At 37.6% G+C, this 22,550-nt stretch overlaps 1 protein-coding gene across 1 annotated transcript in view; it reads left to right on the top strand.

Moving 5' to 3' along the window:
- Window positions 1-22,550, top strand: part of USH2A (usherin) — a 761,558-nt gene that overhangs the window by 224,580 nt on the left and 514,428 nt on the right. Inside the window, exons 17-20 of the mRNA XM_087424358.1 lie at window positions 759-1,253; window positions 2,279-2,548; window positions 4,282-4,451; window positions 10,719-10,863. Of these exons, the coding sequence (XP_087280484.1) occupies window positions 759-1,253; window positions 2,279-2,548; window positions 4,282-4,451; window positions 10,719-10,863 (1,080 nt within the window). The remainder of the gene's footprint in view (window positions 1-758; window positions 1,254-2,278; window positions 2,549-4,281; window positions 4,452-10,718; window positions 10,864-22,550) is intronic.

Genomic DNA, 22,550 nt, shown 5'->3' with positions numbered 1-22,550 from the left:
CTGGAACCTGTAAACATTTCTCCTTCATTAGCTGGCGTTTGTATGTTTCACAATCCTACAGTACACTTACTGTCCCCAGAGAATGGGAAGTCCAGGCATAGGCCTGGTCATGTCCACTCCCTATCTTTTTTTTTAACCTCTTTTTTCTACCTTCTGTCTCTCTTCACAGTTCTTCATGTCTCGATGTCCTACTTACCCGGGACTTCTCTTGTGTAAATTCTCCATTGCTGATAACAATTGTCTCCAAAATTTAGCAGCTTAAAGCAACAATAAACGTTAGTAGTTTCACAGTTTCCATGGGACAGAAATTCAGGAGAGGTTCCAGTCAAGATGTTGGCCAGGTGACAGATGTGGCCTGTGGCAGTGGTTTGCCAACTCTTAGTCTAGTGTATTAGTGTTTAAAAAACAAACAGGTTACATAGAAGAAACATAGTTATTTCTGTTTCAGATGACTGTAAAAACTTTCTCTTACCTCTTCTATAAAAACAGCTCTGTAGTAACATAAAGACCAAAAGAAGAGCTTAAACAAATGTCTAAGTATTCTTCTTTACAGAAGGGACTTGTCTTACATTATACTGCACAATAAACGTACCCAGTGTTTGCTTTATCTTAGTTTTAAAATATGAACCGTACTCTTATTCAAAAGAGTGGACTGTATAGCTTATGTAGTTAAGTCATATAATAGGGAAATAATTAAAAATGATTTCTTACCGATTTGTGGAATGTAACTATTTTCTATTTTTTTCTTTTAATTTCAGATATTCAGTACTTCTTAGACACTGCCCTGTCACCATATACCTCATATTCCTATTACATCGAGACCACCAATGTGCATGGTTCAACAAGGAGTGCAGCTGTCACTTACAGGACAAGACCAGGGGTCCCAGAGGGAAGATTGAACTTGAGTTATATCCCTCCTGTTAGCTCGGACTCTGTGACACTCTACTGGACTGCACCTTCAAATCGTTCTGGTCCCATTGAGAAATATATTTTGTCCTGTGCTCCTGTAGGTGGCATCCAGCCGTGTGTTCCCTATGAAGGTCATGAAACGTCAGCTACTGTCTGGAATCTGGCTCCATTCACCAAGTACCATTTCTCTGTCCAGGCATGTACTAGTGGGGGCTGTTTACACAGCTCGCCCCTTACAGTGACCACAGCCCAGGCACCTCCCCGAAGGCTGGGTCCACCTGAGGTGCGGAAGATCAGTGCCACAGAGCTTCATGTAGAGTGGTCTCCACCAATGGAACCAAATGGTAGGAATTCAAGGCCTCAATTTCCCTTTCTTGGGAAAAACATGAATGAGAATCTAGGCATGTGGAAATGTGCAATAAGAGTCTGGCAATTGTATTCATTTTTATAACTGTAGGATACAATAATTGAGAAACAATTTCTAAAGAGATAAGATACTATTTGTCCTGGTTAGTAGAACAAGTCTATTTCTTTAATCTAATAACAAATTCCATTCATTTAAATTGCCCCTTAAAAGGCTAATATTATCTTTGCTCTTAATGACATCTGCCACAACACAAATGATGTTTCTAATTTGAAACTCATTTATGAAATGCATTATATTTGACTGTGTCACAAGTTAGGGCACCCATAAGCAGTAAATTTTCTCTTTTAAGCGAGAAAAGGGTATAAAATAATACAAAAAATGTGTATATAAGCTAGCTGACTCCATTAAGTTAATTTTTGTGTTCATACAATTGAACCCTTGGTTATATAGGTCAGACAAACGTTCATAGATTTTTAGTAATTAATATCATGTACATATTATGGCAAAACCTTTTTTCTTAGACTTTTTAAGTTACTTGATAAAACTAAATAGAAATTAACTTTAGTATTCTAGTATTTATGCAAACAGGGCTTATGTTAAACAGATAATCAAATTAAAATCCCCAAATTTGAAAATATACAAATTGGAGGTACAATGATCAAATTACCAAAAAGAAATAGCCATTCTTAGTAGAAATTATGACCATTCATCCTGAAAAAGATTGAATTTACCTATCATAAAATATTGTTGTTTATACCATTTCCCTTTTGCTTTGTTTTTCCCATGAATATGCTGTTTAGTAGTATTTCATACATTTATCTATCCATCAGTTTGTTGTCTTTTATAAGTATCTATTATGTAGATTACTAAAGAAATGGACAGGTAATCTAGTCAGAAGAATAATGAAAAACCAGCACTCTTTAACTGACCTAACCCCACCCCACCCTCCAAATAGTCCATTTGTCTGATGAGTCATCTTGGTTCACTGTTTCGCTTTTCTAGGAATAATTATAAGATATGAGCTATACATGAAAAGATTGAGATCTAGTGGAGAAACCACGTCAGCAGAACGTCAAGTTTTTCAGAGCAGTGGCTGGCTTAGTCCTCAACCATTTGCAGAATCAGCCAATGAAAATGCATTAAAACCTCCTCAAACAACCACAACCATCACTGGCTTGGAGCCATATACCACGTACGAGTTTAGAGTCTTAGCTGTGAATATGGCCGGTACTGTGTCTTCTGCCTGGACTTCAGAAAGAACGGGAGAATCAGGTGAAGATGAATGCTTTGCACTCTACTTTTAAAACTCCTGAATGAAAATATCCCCTCAAATGAAAGTCAACAGCACTAAAGTACATTTTGAAAAGCAAGAATTATAAATTTACATAGGCCAAGGAAAAATTTAATATATCTGTTGGTTACATAAATAACTTAAGGTCATAAAGTACTTTCAGTAAGTTTTAAAAAAGAAAAAATAAATGTATTAGTCAATACTTCAAGGGGGAAAAATGACTTAACTATAGTTATAGTCTTTTGGGAACGTTTGCCAAAATTAGCAATTGGTTTCCAGTCTGGAAGTGGGTTGGCATATGTCCTATCTTGCTCCAAATTCAGCACAATTCATGTTCAATGAAAAAGATAACTGTTACTAATTTTACACATCTGATTTTGTTTTTATTTCTCTTTCCAAAACAAATAGTTTGGGTACTAGATTGTACCTAATGACAAAATCCTGGATATCAAAATCTGTAATTAATTGACAAATGTGCTCATAAGCAATTGGCAATATGGGAAAGGGGGAGGGTGAAAATTTTTAATTTTCTTAAGATATCTTTGCTAAGGGAATGGAGATATTTTTAATTCTTCACCCTACTCTTTACATTAAAACACTTCAAATGTCATGAGTGTTTAACAAAAAAAGACTCTTTTGTTATGCTTTGAATCTCTGAATGTTCAAAGAAACCCAAGTCCTGATTTAAATTGGGTCTGTTAGGACTGTTGGAGGATAAGAGTAGCTTTAGGTTGATGTCCGAGGGAATCATTTCATGAATAAAATGTGCATTGTGCTTGAGTATCTCTTAACGACTACCAGCCATCTTGGGCAAATAATAGTGCCGTGATAGCACAAGTGATGAGCCATGGCATTCTGGAAGGGGAAAATCAAGGTCAGAAATGAAAAATAATGGGTGAAGCTGCAATACTGGACCCTCATAATCTTATGGGTCGCTGGCTAATGAAGGTGCGATGAGGTCCTTTGATAATACGCCTTTGGTTAGCACATTTAAAATCCATATTAAGATCTCAAGGTTGGCAGGGGGAGAATGTGTGTGTGTATATACCCTGAACATTTCAATCAAGATTTATCAAAAACTTTAAAAATTTCTTTGGAGTTAGTTAGAACATTTTAGATTTACCTCTTCTGAAGAATAATATTCTCCCAACTGTGCCGGGTTGGCTCAGTGAAATACTTCTCTACCTAAGAAATCCAATATGTCCCTAGCATTGTTCTGAACTTTGTGGACTGAGACATATTCGGTTTTCGAGACTTCTTCTTTCTTCTCTGTCTTTTTTTTTTTTTTTTTTTTTGGTGAGGAAGAGCAGCCCTGAGCTAACATCCGATGCCGATCCTCCTCTTTTTTTTTTTGCTGAGGAAGACTGGCCCTGAGCTCTAGACTTCTCCTTTCAAACACTTCATGAGACCAATAGTTTCCTGCCCAATTATCTACTATTTATTTTTACGAACATGAGCAAATTCCTGTATGCTTTTTATTTTGTAAATGGAAAATATCTTTGCTGGTAGTAAGAAGATGGAGAACATCCTTGCAGATAACATCAAAGAAGTGAATTGCTTTTATAGACACCAGTATATTCCTCGGTTTTTAAAAATCAAAATATTGTGTAAGGAATGGGAATAAACAGAAACTAGAATAAATGTGTGAATTCAGTTTGAAAACCTATGAGCATAGCCTTCATTGTTTTGCTGTTGTTATTGTTATTGTTGATAGTGCCTGTATTCATGGCCCGTCCCTCAGTCTTTCCACTCTCGCCATATTCCCTCAACGTATCCTGGGAGAAGCCAGCAGATAATGATGCAAGAGGAAAAGTTGTGGGGTATAACATCAATATGATTTCTGAACAATCACCTCAACAACTTCTTCCAATGGTGTTTTCACAGGTATTGTTATTTTCAACTAATGTCCTTTCAGAATTGAATTGTCTTCATTTTGATATTTTCTGAGTTTGCAAAATTCTGTGACAAAATTCTCCCTTATACATTCCTTAAATGGGACATTTGTTTTTTAATATAATAGTATGTGTACAAGGCTCTATAGATTTATATCACTTATTTTTTGTATAAACATATATTGAAACAAAGTTGTATGATTTTGTGTAATTAAATCTGCTTTTTCCACTTAACATTTATCCTTAAATTTCTTGCAAGAAGCTGACTTTAAGTAGCTGTGTACTATCATATTATTTGGACGTATAATAATGTATTTAACAAATTCACAGTCAGTTGATATTTATATTGTATTAATTCTTTTGGAAATATAAACAAAATAGATAAGAACATCTTATATACATTTTGCATATTTTTATTTCCTAAGAAAAAAATCTGAGGAATGGAATTTATCACAGCTTACAGCAAAGGTTATTAACACGTTCAAGGTTTGGGATTTTTAGTGACATATTGCCTTCTAGTAATTCACACTCCAGCTGGCAGTAATGAGAATAATAATCATAGCTAACAGTTACTGAGGCTTTGCTGTGTACATGATCTCATTCATTTGATATATATACCAATCCTGGAGGATAGGAGGCTCTCGTTACCCCCCAGCTTATGATGTGGCCAACATTCCCCATTAGCCTATTTTACCAGCATGAGACAAGCCATTCTGCATACTTGGCTGTTTAGCACCTCTTCTGAGGAAGGTGCTCTTTGCTGGGTATTAACACGACATAAAAAAATCTTCATACTTGATGCCCTCTCCCATAGGCCTATCCACAGTTGTCTTCTTCAGACTTCCCGGTTCCTGATCTTCCAGTCTTTTCTCTTTCATGCCCATGATCAATACAACCAAGCCACTGCTGTATAGTCCAGGTGTCATCTATCTTGAGACCCCTCCCTTTCCACACAAAATGGACAACGAGGTACACTGCCTGAAGTTCTGCCCATTGAGAGGGTTTCTTCTTACTGCTGGTTTTTAGGACCATCTCCGAATGGGGCTAGAGAGCAGCCAACACCCGTTTTTGACTTGCAACTACATACTAAGACAACCCATCTGTGAACCAAACCGCATTTTTCTACTTCCTCAGCTCTTGAGGGACGTCCAAGGAGTCATAGGTATGAGTTGAGATTGAGCCACCTGTATAAGAATGGTGGATGACATGGGAGTCTGAACTACCTGCTTGCACAGCATATTATGCCTTCTGGCTCTGCTTATGCCCATTCCCAGATAGCCACTTCCATTTTATGATGAATTTCTGTTGGGCCCACCTGACCTAAAGACTTGGCATGTCTGACAGAACCTAGCTCATGAGGACTAGCTCCGGCTGCATGGTCATTTGATGTTCCATAGTCAGATTCACTGCTTAACATTGGCCCAATAGCATGCTAGGAGCTGTCTAGCAAATGGTGTTTAATTTCCATTATGTCACAGGTCCTTGTTCCACACCCTATGAGGGTACCTTGTGATTCTCTTATTGGGAGTTTGCCATAAGTGTCTCACAGCATCTTTCCAACTATAGTCACCTCTAGTACCATGGGTCTACTAGGCTCTATCTCCCAGGTTGCTGGTCTGCTTGCAATACAGTCTTGACCTGCTGAAGAATCCTTTCCTGCTCTGCAGTGCACTCAAAGCTGGCCACATTCCATGTTACTCAGCAACTTGGTCAGAATAGTATTCCCAAATGTGGAATATGCTCTCTTCAGAACCGAAGAAGGTCTACTAGACATTCTGTTTCCTTCTTAGTGGTGGTAAATGCCAGATGCAATAATTTGACCTTACTTTGGACAGGATGTCCTGGCACATCTCAGGCTTCTGCACCCCTAAAAACTTCACTGATGTGGCAGACCCCTTAATCTTCAAAAAGTTGATCTCCCACTCTTTGGCGCACATAATTCTTTCCAAGGCCTCTACATACCTGCCATTTCTTGCTTATCTGATTCATTTAATAAGATGTTATTAATATAGAGAACCAATACTGCCAAGGAGGTTTTCACAATTTGCCTTTAATTGATGATTGCCTTAAATTTCAGAGTTTGCCTTAAGAGAATGACCTTCATATTTTCTTTGTCTTTCTTCAATGCATTGATAGCACCTAGCAAGAGCCATCTGATTCCAAGGTCCTCATAATTACTACTTTCCCCAAAGTAGTCTGTGTAATTACCAGTTCCACCAAACCTGTGAACTTCCTTCCACTGGTAATTCACCCCAGTTCATGCAAGTTTACGAATTGTACCACTAAGTCATGCTAGGAGTCATCAGTATTCCACCCACTACCTGGGATGAGGTTCTCATTGCCAGCCAGCTGGTTGGTGATCCAGCTCCAAAATATCATTTTAGACACTCTTTCCTAGGGCACACTCCTGCTACCACTATCTTAGGTCGGGTTCCCCAGGAAGCAGATTCTGTGGTTGAGGATGGAGTACAAGTGGTTTACCTGGGAGTGCTCCCAGAAACAGCACATGTAAAGTAGTAAGAGATGCAGCATTGAGCAGAATAAGAAGCTGAATTGTGATGCAATAATGAAAGGGTCTAAACTGATCCTGGGTGGTTCTGGAGCTGACATGACCTTTTAAGGTTTTCCCAAATTAACTCAAGAGGCTAGACCTTTGTACCCCATTGTATTGGTTTCCTGGAACTGCGGTAACAAATTACCACAACCTGAGTGACTTAAAACAACAGAAGTTTATTCTCTTGTAGTTCTGGAGGCCAGAAGTCTGAAGTCAAAGTGTCAGCAGGGCCGTTTTCCCTCCAAAGGCTCTAGAAGAGAATATTTCTCTGCCTCTTCCAGCTTCTGGTGGTGCCTGACATTCCTTGGTGTCTGGTAGCCTGACTCTAATCTCTGCCTGTCTTCACATGGCCTTCGTCTCTGTATCTCTATCTCCTTTGTGTCTGTGTGTCCTTCTCACTTCTTCTATAAAGATATCACATTGGATTTAAGGCCCACACTAAATTCAGGATGATTTAACTAATTACATCTGCAAAGACTCTATTTCCAAATAAGAACAATTTCTAAGGTTCTGGGTGGATAAGTATTTTTGGGAGACACTGTTCAACTTATTACCAATAAATCTGCCAATATTTCTGAGCGTTTTCAGTGAACAGAGCATATATACAACTCAAAACTAGAGAAGAAAAAGAGCCAGTAAATAATTGATGATACCTTGTTATACTTTTCCATTAGTCTGGATATAAGGACTAATTTGCAACTTTCTCAGGTGATTAAAACACAACTAGCATAATACATATCTTTTAACTTAAACAATTTACTCTACCTATCTAGTATATTATAGGATTTAAGGTAAATTTACAGCTGTAACTGCTATGTTTGGTCCTTAATTTTACGCCATATTTATCCTTGTTGTTTTGTTTTATTGTTGTTTTTGCTGCTCTTTTGCTTTGTAAACTGTTCTTTTCTTATAAAACATAGTTTCAAAACAACTATTGCTGTTCTATAATATTCTATTCCAAGAGAAAAAAATAAGAAAAAAACCCATAGTTTATCAAAATACAGCCTTAGAAGTCAACTTGTTTGTTTGTATCCCACTTCTGCCAATTACTAGCCATATCGCACGTCTCTGTGCTTCCAGGTTTACTCATCTGTAAAATGGGAAAACAGTTTCTGCTTAGCTATATGGTTTTTGTGGAGCATAGGGAGCTTGACAAATACTAGATATTGTTATTATTATTAATGATTATTATTAATGAGATAGGACTACATTACACTTTATAAAATAAATATCATTCAATGGGGCAGGAAAATAAATCTTTTTTCTCTATTGACAAAAAAATGTATATATAATCATTTTTTCTTGTTTAAAAGTCCTTTCCTGAAGGCTGAATTGGAATAAGGATATAGATATGTCACTTTATTCTCTTGCTTGTACTTCTCTCCCCCACAAATATCTATCTACCTAATCATATATTCAAGAAAGTGAAATCAAGAATGGCAAAGTCAAAATTTTCACTGTTTCTATAGTTAAATTTGTATCCACACTGACCTGAGTGTGTCTTGTTATAATCTTGGTAAATAAATAGCAAAAATTTCTGGGGAAAGCCTACTGTAAAATAACTGTTAAGAAATCTTTGCCTGGGGCCAGCCCCGTGGCTTAGCGGTTAAGTGCGCGCGCTTCTGCTACTGGCGGCCCAGGTTCGGATCCCGGGCGCGCACCGACCCACCACTTCTCCGGCCATGCTGAGGCAGCTTCCCACATGCAGCAACTAGAAGGATGTGCAGCTATGACGTACAACTATCTACTGGGGCTTTGGGGGAAAAAAAAGGAGGAGGATTGGCAATAGATGTTAGCTCAGAGCTGGTCTTCCTCAGCAAAAAGAGGAGGATTAGCATGGATGTTAGCTCAGGGCTGATCTTCCTCACACACACACACACACACAAAAGAAATCTTTGCCTAAGAATGTGGCAGAGGAAATATATTGAAGTGGTGATATTTTCAGTGTAGGGTTTCAAGCTTCTACAGAGTTCTTCCCTCCCCTTTAAAGATTTATCTCAAAGAAAATTTTCAATTAGATAAATCCTTTAAGACATGTAAAATGACTATATATACATGGTAATGACAAAGTTTATCTGGGTGGTAATTTTATGTGCCCCAAACTCTAAGATATATATCTTTTAAAATCATGTAATATAAATTAACAACCATATGTAGAGAAATACAAGCCCATCAAAATTAGTATTAACCAACATTTTCTATTTCTTATTATATTTCATATGTGTTCTTGCTGCAAAGAATAATTTATTTAAAAGGGATTCAATTTCCTAAATTAAATAGGAAATACCTTAATGTATTTTATGCTAAAAACAATTTTATTTTCTAAAAATCTACATTAAATCCCTCCAGGGTTTTTCTAAGTGGGATGAATTTTATAGCAATATTCAGTACGCTTTACTCATTTCAAAGTTTTATTTTTCTTAGAAAATTTTAAATCACATTGCACGGAAGAGAAAAGTTTATGCCCCCAGGACCTCAGTAACCATTTTAGAATTAGAGAGATAAAGGATTAATAATTCTGTGTTTGATGTTTTTCTGATTTCTAAATGTAATTACAAGGAAATGGTACCAAAGTTTTAAATTATGCCTAGATTTTTAGAATCTTTGAAATCACCTTTATTTCTAAAAAACGTTATGTAAACGATATAATTTATATTCCAATCACACTGCTTTCTGGAACGACTCACTTAGGTTATAAAATTTTAAAGTCAATACCAAGGCCAATATTTTAAATGAATTTTACTGTACTCCTAAAGAGAAAATAACTAGAAAATTACTCCAAATGTTACTAACTTTTACAGTTATCTGTATTTATATTTATGGAAGATTGTTTGATATGAATGTGTATCAATATCCTCTAGAAAAAAAGTTTTGTCCTCATGCTTGGTGTCATGCTCTCTGTTTTAATGACTTTTTTTCCTGAATATAATTTCCAGTGGTCTTTGTATCTACAGACTAAGTAAATTTACACGGTTGCTTTTGATCAATTCTAGTTATAAGGACGAGACCACCTCTCAGTGCTGGTCGTTTAATTACTTGTTTTTGGACTATGGAGTTCCTTTGTCTCCTTTGTTCAAATCTGCTATTGTCATCTGAAATTGTGTGATAAAGACAATATTTCAAAAAATATAACTGTTTGATCTAATCTGCATGTGCTTATTTGTATAAGAAAGATAATTGAAATTTGACCTCATGTGGATGCTCAGTAATATGTTACTTTTTTTTTCTTTTTCTTCTGTGGCTTTTTTTTTTTTAAGAAAATGGTGGGATTGATTTAACGTAGTGACATTTCTCTGTACCAGCTCCATCAAATGGCGTGTGGGGATTACTGCACTGGGTTAGTTTTGGCCAAGCCTCCTGGTTTTATTTGGACTTTTTCATGATAACAATGACAATGTCACCATCCTTTATCTCTACCATTGGTGACAATAATCATACCACCATGCTGCTTTATGGGGCAATAACTTGGTTTCCTCATTTATCCACTCAGGAACTGGATTATTACCTCATAAAACAGTGTGATTGTACAATTATCAATTAAAACCTAGCTTGTTGAGACTCTTCAAAAAAAAAAATCCCTTTTCCTAGTAGTGGTTGGCAATAATTCCCTCTGTCTGAATTCATGCAACTTTGACTGCCAAGATTCTAGTTCTCACACTGATTATCTCTTATACGACTTTTTTGTTGTTGTTTTTTGCCTTGAAGGTGTTCCACGCTGTGAAATCCCAAGATCTGTATTATATTGTAAAAGGACTAAAACCTTATAGGATATACAAGTTTACTATTTCTCTCTGCAATTCAATTGGTTGCGTAACCAGTGCTTCGGGAGCAGGGCAGACATTAGCAGCAGGTAAGACGTTTTAATGGACGTGAAAAATATATTATGTGTTTATAAACAAACAGCTACAAAGCTCAACACCTTCTCTAGTTTGGATTTAATATGTATCTTTTCTTCTTTCTTCTGCTCCCTCACTAACCCTGATTACTACCTACCTTGACATTTTTCTTTTTTTTTTTAATTTTTTGTTTATTGCAGTAACATTGGTTTATAACATTGTATAAATTTTAGGTGTACAACATTATACTTCTATTTCTGCATAGATTACATCATAGTCACCACCCAAATACTAATTCCAACCCATTGCCACACACATGTGCTGAATTATCCCTTTCACCCTCCTCCCTCCCCCCTTCCCCTCTGGTAACCACCAATCCAATCTCTGTCTCTAGGTGTTTGTTTATTGTTGTTATGATCTACTACTTAATGACATTTTTAAACAAAAAAAATAAACTTCAGTTTAAGAGGTGCCTAGGAGCCCTGAATTGCAGCTGTGTTATAATAAGAAATATAATTAGATGCAGAGTGACTCCAGGGCTCATCCACGACCCCATGTCCTAGCCGTGTCCCGACAATTGTTAGAAGTGTTTAGGAGGCTTTTTATGAGGACTCAGAAAACTTCTTCCCTCCGTCTTGACCTTTTCTTGGGGGGGAGGGTTAGGCTCACCCACTTCTGCCCTGTGGGGCTAAAGGCAGATATCCAAGAATTACTGTGTTGTCCTGGTGTTATATTTTTATATAATGTAATTTTTATATAGCTTAATTTGTAAAAATTGTTTTGTTGAGGACATATTGGCTTATAACATTGTGTAAATCTCAGATGTACATTATTATATTTCAGTTTCTGTATAGACTGCATCGTATATAGCACCAACAGTCCAGTTTTTATCCGTCACCATACATATGTGTGCCTTTACCCCTTTCGCCCTCCCCCCACCCCCTTCTCCTCTGGTAACCACTAATCTGTTCTCCTTATCTGTGTGTTTTCTTGTTTATCTTCCACATTTAAGTGAAATCATATGGTATTTGTCTTTCTCTGTCTGACTTATTTCACTTAGCCTAATACCCTCAAGGTCATCCACGTTGTCACAAATGGCTTGATTTTGTCTTTTTTATGGCTGGGTAGTATTCCATTGGATATATATACCTCATCTTCTTTATCCATTCATCTGTTGATGGGCACTTGAGTTGCTTCCGTGTCTTGGCTATTGTGAATAATGCTGCAAGGAACATAGGGATGCATGAATCTTTTTGAATTGTTGATTTCATATTCTTTGGATAAATACCCAGTAGTGGAATAGCTGGGTCATATGGTATTTCTATTTTTAATGTTTTGAGAAATCTCCATATTGTTTTGCATAGTGGCTGCACCAGTTTGCACTCCCACCAGCAGTGTGTGAGGGTTCCCTTTTCTCCACATCCTCTCCAACACTTGTGATTTCTTGTTAATTATAGCCATTCTGTGAGGTGGTATCTCATTGTAGTTTTGATTTGCATTTCCCGGCAGTAGCATAATTATTAATTCATTTATATTAATAAGAAGCTCCTAAGTTGATAAAATTTAAATAAAAGGCTTGTTATCAAGTATGATTTTAGTAGGAAATGGTTTGTATAAATTTTTGCTTGCTTCACTTAAAACAAACTAGATTCACACAAACTTGATTATGTATATTACTAACACCAATATAACTCAATTAATCTGCTTTTTTTTTTTTTGATGGTTTATTTTTTTTTATTTTTTTATTTTTTTTAATTTTTTGTTTATTGCAGGAACATTGGTTTATAACATTGCAAAAATTTCAGGTGTACATCATTGTACGTCTATTTCTGCATGGACTACATCATGTTCACCACCAAAATACTAATTACAACCCATCACCACACACATGTACCGAATTATCCCTTTCACCCTCCTCCCTCCCCCCTTCCCCTCTGGTAACCACCAATCCAATCTCTGTCCCTATGTGTTTGTTTATTGTTGTTATTATCTACTACTTAATGAAGGAAATCATACGGTATTTGGCCTTCTCCCTCTGACTTATTTCACTTTGCATTATACCCTCAATGTCCATCCACGTTGTCACAAATGGCTGGATTTCGTCGTTTCTTATGGCTGAGTAGTATTCCATTGTGTATATATACCACATCTTCTTTATCCATTCGTCCCTTGATGGGCACTTAGGTTGCTTCCAAGTCTTGGCTATCGTGAATAAGGCTGCAATGAACACAGGGGTGCATGTACCTTTGCAAATTGGTGTTTTCAAGTTCTTTGGATAAATACCCAACAGTGGAATAGCTGGATCATATGGTAGTCCTATTGTTGATTTTTTGAGGAATCTCCATACTGTTTTCCATAGTGGCTGCACCAGTTTGCACTCCCACCAGCAGTGTATGAGAGTTCCCTTCTCTCCACATCCTCTCCAACACATGTTGTTTCCTGTCTTGTTAATTATAGCCATTCTGACGGGCGTGAGCTGATATCTCATTGTAGTTTTGATTTGCATTTCCCTGATAGTGATTTTGAACATCTTTTCATGTGTCTGTTGGCCATCTGTATATCTTCTTTGGAGAAATGTCTGTTCAGGTCTTTTGCCCATTTTTTAATTGGATTGGTAGTTTTTTTGTTGTTGAGATGCATGAGTTCTTTATATATTTTGGAGATTAAGCCCTTATCAGATGTATGGTTTGCAAATATCTTCTCCCAATTGTTAGGTTGTCTTTTCGTTTTGTTGATGGTTTCCTTTGCTGTGCAGAAGCTTTTTAGTTTGATGTAGTCCCATTTGTTTATTTTTTCTATTGTTTCTCTTGCCCGGTCAGATGTGGTGTTTGAAAAGATGTTGCTAAGATCGATGTCGAAGAGCGTACTGCCTATGTTTTCTTCTAGAACTTTCACAGTTTCAGGTCTTACATTCAAGTCTTTAATCCATTTGGAGTTAATTTTTGTGTATGGTGTAAGGTAAGGATCTACTTTCATTTTTTTGCATATGGCTATCCAGTTTTCCCAACACCATTTGTTGAAGAGACTTTCTTTTCCCCATTGTATGTTCTTGGCTCCTTTGTCAAAGATTAGCTGTCCATAGATGTGTGGGTTTCTTTCTGGGCTTTCGATTCTATTCCATTGATCTGTGTGTCTGTTTTTGTGCCAGTACCATGCTGTTTTGGTTACTATAGCTTTGTAGTATATTTTGAAATCAGGGAGTGTGATACTTCCAGCTTTGTTCTTTTTTCTCAGGATTCCTTTAGCTATTCGGGGTCTTTTGTTGTTCCATATAAATTTTAGGATTCTTTGTTCTATTTCTGTGAAAAATGTTGTTGGAACTTTGATAGGGATTGCATTGAATCTATAGATGGCTTTAGGAAGTATGGACATCTTAACTATGTTAATTCTTCCAATCCAAGAGCACGGAATATCTTTCCATTTCTTTGTGTCTTCTTCAATTTCTTTCAGAAATGTTTTATAGTTTTTGGTGTACAGATCTTTCACCTCTTTGGTTAAGTTTATTCCTAGGTATTTTATTCTTTTTGTTGCAATTGTAAATGGGATGGTATTCTTAATTTCTCTTTCTGCTACTTCGTTGTTAGTGTACAGAAATGCAACTGATTTTTGTATGTTGATTTTGTATCCTGCAACTTTACCATATTCGTTTATTACTTCTAAAAGTTTTCTGGTGGATTCTTTAGGGTTTTCTATATATAAAATCATGTCATCTGCAAATAGTGACAGTTTCACTTCTTCCTTTCCAATTTGGATCCCTTTTATTTCTTTCTCTTGCCTGATTGCTCTGGCTAGGACTTCCAATACTATGTTAAATAGGAGTGGTGACAGTGGGCATCCTTGTCTGGTTCCTGTTCTTAGAGGGATGGCTTTCAGTTTTTCACCATTGAGGATGATATTAGCTGTGGGTTTCTCATGTATGGTCTTTATTATGTTGAGGTACTTTCCTTCTATACCCATTTTATTCAGAGTTTTTATCATAAATGGATGCTGGATCTTGTCAAATGCTTTCTCTGCATCTATTGAGATGATCATGTGATTTTTGTTCTTCATTTTATTAATGTGGTGTATTACGTTGATTGATTTGCGAATGTTAAACCATCCCTGCATCCCTGGAATAAATCCCACTTGATCATGGTGTATAATCTTTTTAACGTATTGTTGTATGAGATTTGCTAGTATTTTGTTGAGGATTTTCGCATCGATGTTCATCAGTGATATTGGCCTGTAATTTTCTTTTTTTGTGTTGTCCTTGTCTGGTTTTGGTATCAGGGTAATGTCAGCTTCGTAGAATGAGTTAGGGAGCTTCCCCCCCTCCTCAATTTTTTGGAAGAGTTTGAGAAGGATAGGTATTAAGTCTTCTTTGAATGTTTGGTGGAATTCACCAGGGAAGCTGTCTGGTCCTGGACTTTTATTTTTGGGGAGGTTTTTGATTACTGTTTCGATCTCCTTACTGGTGATTGGTCTATTCAAATTCTCTACTTCTTCTTAATCCAGTTTTGGAAGGTTGTATGATTCTAAGAATTTATCCATTTCTTCCAGATTGTCGAATTGGTTGGCATATAGCTTTTCATAGTATTCTCTTATAATCTTTTGTATTTTTGAGGTGTCTGTTGTAACCTCTCCTCTTTCATTTCTTTTTTTTTTTTTTTTTAATTTATTTTTTCCCCCAAAGCCCCAGTAGATAGTTGTATGTCATAGTTGCACATCCTTCTAGTTGCTGTATGTGGGACGCGGCCTCAGCATGGCCGGAGAAGTGGTGCGTCGTGAAAAGCTATATGCCAACCAATTCGACAATCTGGAAGAAATGGATAAATTCTTAGAATCATACAACCTTCCAAAACTGGATTAAGAAGAAGTAGAGAATTTGAATAGACCAATCACCAGTAAGGAGATCGAAACAGTAATCAAAAACCTCCCCAAAAATAAAAGTCCAGGACCAGACGGCTTCCCTGGTGAATTCTCCCAAACATTCAAAGAAGACTTAATACCTATCCTTCTCAAACTCTTCCAAAAAATTGAGGAGGGGGGGAAGCTCCCTAACTCATTCTACGAAGCTGACATTACCCTGATACCAAAACCAGACAAGGACAACACAAAAAGAAAATTACAGGCCAATATCACTGATGAACATCGATGCGAAAATCCTCAACAAAATACTAGCAAATCGCATACAACAATACGTTAAAAGATTATACACCATGATCAAGTGGGATTTATTCCAGGGATGCAGGGATGGTTTAACATTCGCAAATCAATCAACGTAATACACCACATTAATAAAATGAAGAACAAAAATCACATGATCATCTCAATAGATGCAGAGAAAGCATTTGACAAGATCCAGCATCCATTTATGATAAAAACTCTGAATAAAATGGGTATAGAAGGAAAGTACCTCAACATAATAAAGACCATATATGAGAAACCCACAGCTAATATCATCCTCAATGGTGAAAAACTGAAAGCTATCCCTCTAAGAACAGGAACCAGACAAGGATGCCCACTGTCACCACTCCTATTTAACATAGTATTGGAAGTCCTAGCCAGAGCAATCAGGCAAGAGAAAGAAATAAAAGGGATCCAAATTGGAAAGGAAGAAGTGAAACTGTCACTATTTGCAGATGACATGATTTTATATATAAAAAACCATAAAGACTCCACCAGAAAACTTTTAGAAGTAATAAACGAATATGGTAAAGTTGCAGGATACAAAATCAACATACAAAAATCAGTTGCATTTCTGTACACTAACAACGAAGTAGCAGAAAGAGAAATTAAGAATACCATCCCATTTACAATTGCAACAAAAAGAATAAAATACCTAGGAATAAATTTAACCAAAGAGGTGAAGGATCTGTACACCGAAAACTATAAAACATTTCTGAAAGAAATTGAAGAAGACACAAAGAAATGGAAAGATATTCCGTGCTCTTGGATTGGAAGAATTAACATAGTTAAGATGTCCATACTTCCTAAAGCCATCTATAGATTCAATGCAATCCCTATCAAAGTTCCAACAACATTTTTCACAGAAATAGAACAAAGAATCCTAAAATTCATATGGAACAACAAAAGACCCCGAATAGCTAAAGGAATCCTGAGAAAAAGAACAAAGCTGGAAGTATCACACTCCTGATATCAAAATATACTACAAAGCTATAGTAACCAAAACAGCATGGTACTGGCACAAAAACAGACACACAGATCAATGGAATAGAATCGAAAGCCCAGAAATAAACCCACACATCTATGGACAGCTAATCTTTGATAAAGGAGCCAAGAACATACAATGGGGAAAAGAAAGTCTCTTCAACAAATGGTGTTGGGAAAACTGGATAGCCATATGCAAAAATGAAAGTAGATCCTTACCTTACACCATACACAAAAATTAACTCCAAATGGATTAAAGACTTGAATGTAAGACCTGAAACTGTGAAAGATCTAGAAGAAAACATAGGCAGTACGCTCTTCGACATCGGTCTTAGCAACATCTTTTCTAACACCACATCTGACCGGGCAAGAGAAACAATAGAAAAAATAAACAAATGGGACTACATCAAACTAAAAAGCTTCTGCACAGCAAAGGAAACCATCAACAAAACGAAAAGACAACCTAACAATTGGGAGAAGATATTTGCAAACCATACATCTGATAAGGGCTTAATCTCCAAAATATATAAAGAACTCATGCATCTCAACAACAAAAACTACCAACCCAATTAAAAATGGGCAAAAGACCTGAACAGACATTTCTCCAAAGAAGATATACAGATGGCCAACAGACACATGAAAAGATGTTCAAAATCACTAACTATCAGGGAAATGCAAATCAAAATTACAATGAGATATCAGCTCACGCCCGTCAGAATGGCTATAATTAACAAGACAGGAAACAACATGTGTTGGAGAGGATGTGGAGAGAAGGGAACTCTCATACACTGCTGGTGGGAGTGCAAACTGGTGCAGCCACTATGGAAAACAGTATGGAGATTCCTCAAAAAATCAAGGATAGAACTACCATATGATCCAGCTATTCCACTGTTGGGTATTTATCCAAAGAACTTGAAAACACCAATTTGCAAAGGTACATGCACCCCTGTGTTCATTGCAGCCTTATTCACAATAGCCAAGACTTGGAAGCAACCTAAGTGCCCATCAAGGGACGAATGGATAAAGAAGCTGTGGTATATATACACAATGGAATACTACTCAGCCATAAGAAACGACGAAATCCAGCCATTTGTGACAACATGGATGGACATTGAGGGTATAATGCAAAGTGAAATAAGTCAGAGGGAGAAGGCCAAATACCGTATGATTTCCTTCATTAAGTAGTAGATAATAACAACAATAAACAAACACATAGGGACAGAGATTGGATTGGTGGTTACCAGAGGGGAAGGGGGGAGGGTGGAGGGTGAAAGGGATAATTCGGTACATGTGTGTGGTGATGGGTTGTAATTAGTATTTTGGTGGTGAACATGATGTAGTCCATGCAGAAATAGAAGTACAATGATGTACACCTGAAATTTTTGCAATGTTATAAACCAATGTTACTGCAATAAAGCACTATCAAGCATAAAAAAAAAAAAAAAAAAAAAAAGAAGTGGTGCGTCCGTGTGCGCCCGGGATCCGAACCCGGGCCGCCAGCAGCAGAGCACACGCACTTAACTGCTAAGCCACGGGGCCAGCCCCCCTCTTTCATTTCTGATTTTACTTATTTGTGCCTTCTCTCTTTTTTTCTTGGTGAGTCTAGCTAAAGGTTTGTCTATTTTGTTGATCTTTTCAAAGAACCAGCTCTTGGTTTTATTAATTTTTTCTATTGTTTTTTTGGTTTCTATTTCATTTATTTCTGCTCTGATTTTTATTATTTCCCTTCTTCTACTGATTTTGGGCTTTGTTTGTTCTTCTTTTTCCAGTTCCTTTAGGTGCATTGTTAGATTGTTTATTCGAGATTTTTCTTGTTTGTTGAGATAGGCCTGTATCGCTATAAACTTCCCTCTTAGAACTGCTTTTGCTGTATCCCATAAATTCTGGCATGTCGTATTTTCATTTTCATTTGTCTCCAGGTATTTTTTGATTTCTTCTTTGATTTCTTCGTTAACCCAGTCGTTGTTCAGTAGCATTTTGTTTAATCTCCATGTATTTGTGGCTTTTCTGATTTTCTTCCTATAGTTGATTTCTAGTTTCATACCGTTGTGGTCAGAAAAGATGCTTGGTATTATTTCAATCTTCTTAAATTTATGGAGACTTCTTTTGTGGCCTAATATGTGATCAATCCTGGAGAATGTTCCATGCGCATTTGAAAAGAACGTGTATTCTTCGGTTTTTGGGTGGAATGCTCTGTATATATCTACTAGGTCCATCTGTTCTAAGGTGTCGTTTAAGGCCAATGTTTCCTTATTGATCTTCTGTTTGGATGATCTATCCGTTGGTGTAAGTGCAGTGTTAAAGTCCCCTACTATTATTGTGTTACTGTCTATTTCTGTTTTTATGTCTGTTAATAATTGATTTATATATTTAGGTGCACCTACATTGGGTGCGTAGATATTTACAAGTGTTATATCCTCTTGTTGGATTGTTCCCTTGATCATTATGTAATGCCCTTCTTTGTCTCTTTTTACAGTTTTTGTTTTAAAGTCTATTTTGTCTGATATGAGTACTGCTACCCCAGCTTTCTTTTCATTGCCATTTGCGTGGAGTATCTTTTTCCATCCCTTCACTTTCAGTTTGTGAGTGTCTTTAGGTCTGAAGTGTGTCTCTTGTATGCAGCATATATATGGGTNTTGTTTTTTNTTCCAGTCAGCCACCCTATGCCTTTNAATTGGGGCANTTNNTCNANTGACGTTTAAAGNAGCTATTGATAAGTATGTACTTATTGCCATTTTTTAACTTTTTTTTTTTTTCTCAGTGTTTTAGTAGTCCTTCTCTGTTCCTTACTTCTTCTATACAGAATTGATGGTCACTTTAGTTTGACCTGTGTCTGAAAGCTGTACTCTTTAACTACCCTCCTCCCTCCTTTTATGTTTTTGATATCATATCTAACCTCTTTGTTGTGCATTTGTATCCATTACGTTCTAATCGTGGAAATAGATAATTTTTCCTATTTGTGGTCTTCTCTTTTCCCCTGAAATCAGTCCCTTTAACATTTCTTGTAACACTGGTTTCTTGGTGACAAACTCCTTTAATTTTTGCTTGTCTTGGAAAATTTTGATCTCTCCTTCCATTTTGAATGATAACCTTGCTGGATAGAGTATTCTTGGCTGTAAGTTTTTTCCTTTTAGCACTTTAAATATATCGTGCCATTCTCTTCTAGCCTGTAAGGTTTCTGCTGAGAAGTCAGCTGATAGCCTTATGGGGTTTCCTTTGTATGTAACTTGACATTCTCTTGCGGCTTTCAGGATTCTCTCTTTATCTTTAATTCTGGACATTTTGATTATGATGTCTCTTGGTGTGGGCCTCTTTGGGTTTATCTTGTTTGGGGCTCTCTGTGCTTCCTGTACCTGGATGTCTGTTTCCTTCCTTAGGTTAGGGAAGTTTTCATCTATTATTTCTTGAAATAGATTCTCTGCCCCCTTGTCTCGCTCTTCTCCTTCCGGGACACCTATAACACGGATGTTAGTGCGCTTGATGTTGTCCCAGAGGTCCCTTAGACTGTCCTCACTCTTTTTAATTCTTTTCTCTTTTACCTGTTCACCTTGGGAAATTTCTTCTAGTCTTTCTTCCAGCTCACTGATCCATTCTCCTGTATCCTCTAATCTGCTTTTGAGTCCCTCTAATGAGTTTTTCATTTCCAGTATTGTATTCTTCATTTCTGATTGGTTCTTTTTAATATCTTCCATTTCTTTGTTGACAGTCTCACTGAGTTCATCTATTCTTCTCCCCAGATCCGTGAGCATCCTTAACACTCTTAGTTTGAACTCTCTGTCAGGTAGGTTGCTCATTTCTGTTTCACTTAGTTCCTTTTCTGGGGTTTTGTCCTGTTCCCTTACTTGGAATGTATTCTTTTGCCTCCTCATTTTGCCTCTTTCCCTGTGCTTGTGTCTACGTATTAGGTAGGTCATCTACGTCTCCTGCTCTTGGATAGGTGACCTTATGTAAGTGATGCCTTAGGAGGCTTCCAGTGTGCTTCCCTCAGTTCTCAATGTTCCAGGGGTGGCCCCTATGTGGGCTACGTGTGTCCTTCTATTGTGGCCTGTTAACTCTCCCTTTAGGCTCCCAGGGAGGCTGAGTTATGCTCCTGGCCAGCTGTTGTAATGCTCAGCTGCTTGTAGTTGTTGTGGGCCCTTCAGTCTCTTTATCAGGTGTGGGGAGTCCCAGCACAGTTGGCTGTAAGTTCTAATACCACATTTGTGTTGCAGTATTTCTTTTAACTGAGTAGGCCCCCAGTGTGGCAGGTTGTTAGGCTCAGGGCCTTAGAATTGCTGTAAACCTCTAGCCTATTAGGTCTCTTGTCAGCTCTCTGAGGATTGCTGCTGGGTGGGGCTGCCCTCAGGCACAGGAGCACCCAATTGTTTCAGGCTTTGGAAGGTGGGGCAAACCTCCTATGTGGGTCTTTGAGAAGCCCAAGTCTTCTGCAGCTGACAAGCCCTGTTGCCCACAGGTCCACACACACAGTCAACACAGTCCTGCCCCGTGTGAGCGCCCCGACCTCCCCAAGCGGACCCAGTCTCTCCACGGCGGGAGCCCCACACACTCCGCCACCACCCCACACTCTCCACCCGCTCCTTGTGCACACCCTGTCCCGCTCAAGTCAGCTCAGTTGCCAGGCTGCAGAGAATCCAGTCACCAATCTATGCAGGCCCACACGTTGCCTGAGGGCTTGTTGTTGGGTGGGGCCAGTCTCTAGGGTGGCCTGCCTGCCCTGGCTGAACTGGATTAAATCGGTGCTCTAGCGGGTGGAGCAGACCCTGGGCTAGCAGGTCTCAGGGAGAACTCCAATGGCGTCTGTGTCAGCACGCCCACACCAGGCCACAACAATGGCCGCCGCCAATGTCTCAATTACTCTGCTTTTAATATATTTCAAATCAGTTTTTCTGTCTGCAATTGAATAAGACTTAGTTTTTTGGTGCTTTTTAAGGAAGTGTCCAGATGTGAGAAGGTTAAGGGACTCCTAGATGAACAACAGATATCGTACGAACATATTTAGCTATAAAAATATCCCCTAGACCTTCTTCCTAACTGTCTTCAGGCCCAATTCTATAGTTTTGTTTTAGTTCTGGAAAAACTTGTTTGGCTCAAATTATCTCAACCAAGTAATTTTGTTTCTTCAAATTTTCCATCAAAGAGACTGATTCCCAAATTCTAAGAAATTATGTTTTATTAGCTCTATATCTGAACTCTTTGTATTTTTATATATTTAATCTATATATTTCATATGTGTGCATACATTTATGAAGTACCTAGATTGTACAAAATACTATTCTCCTATAGGACTATTTATTTATTTATTTATTTATTGTGGTGAGTAAGTTTGGCCCTGAGCTAACATCTGTTGCCAGTCTTCCTCTTTGCTTGAGGAAGATATTGTCACTGAGCTAACATACGTGCCAATCTTCCTCTATTTTGCATGTGAGATGCTACCACAGCGTGGCTTGATGAGCAGTGTATAGGTCTCTGCCTGGGATCCAAACCCACAAACCCCAGGCTGCTGAAGCGGAGCGCGTGAACTTAACCACTACGCCACTGGGCCAGCCCTATT

This window comes from Ceratotherium simum, chromosome 36 (assembly GCF_057802395.1).
Source record: "Ceratotherium simum simum isolate JZ-2026a chromosome 36, ASM5780239v1, whole genome shotgun sequence".
NCBI classification, from domain to species: domain Eukaryota; kingdom Metazoa; phylum Chordata; class Mammalia; order Perissodactyla; family Rhinocerotidae; genus Ceratotherium; species Ceratotherium simum.
The sequence above is the reverse complement of the archived record's forward strand: the minus strand, read 5'-3'. Positions and strand labels throughout refer to the sequence as shown.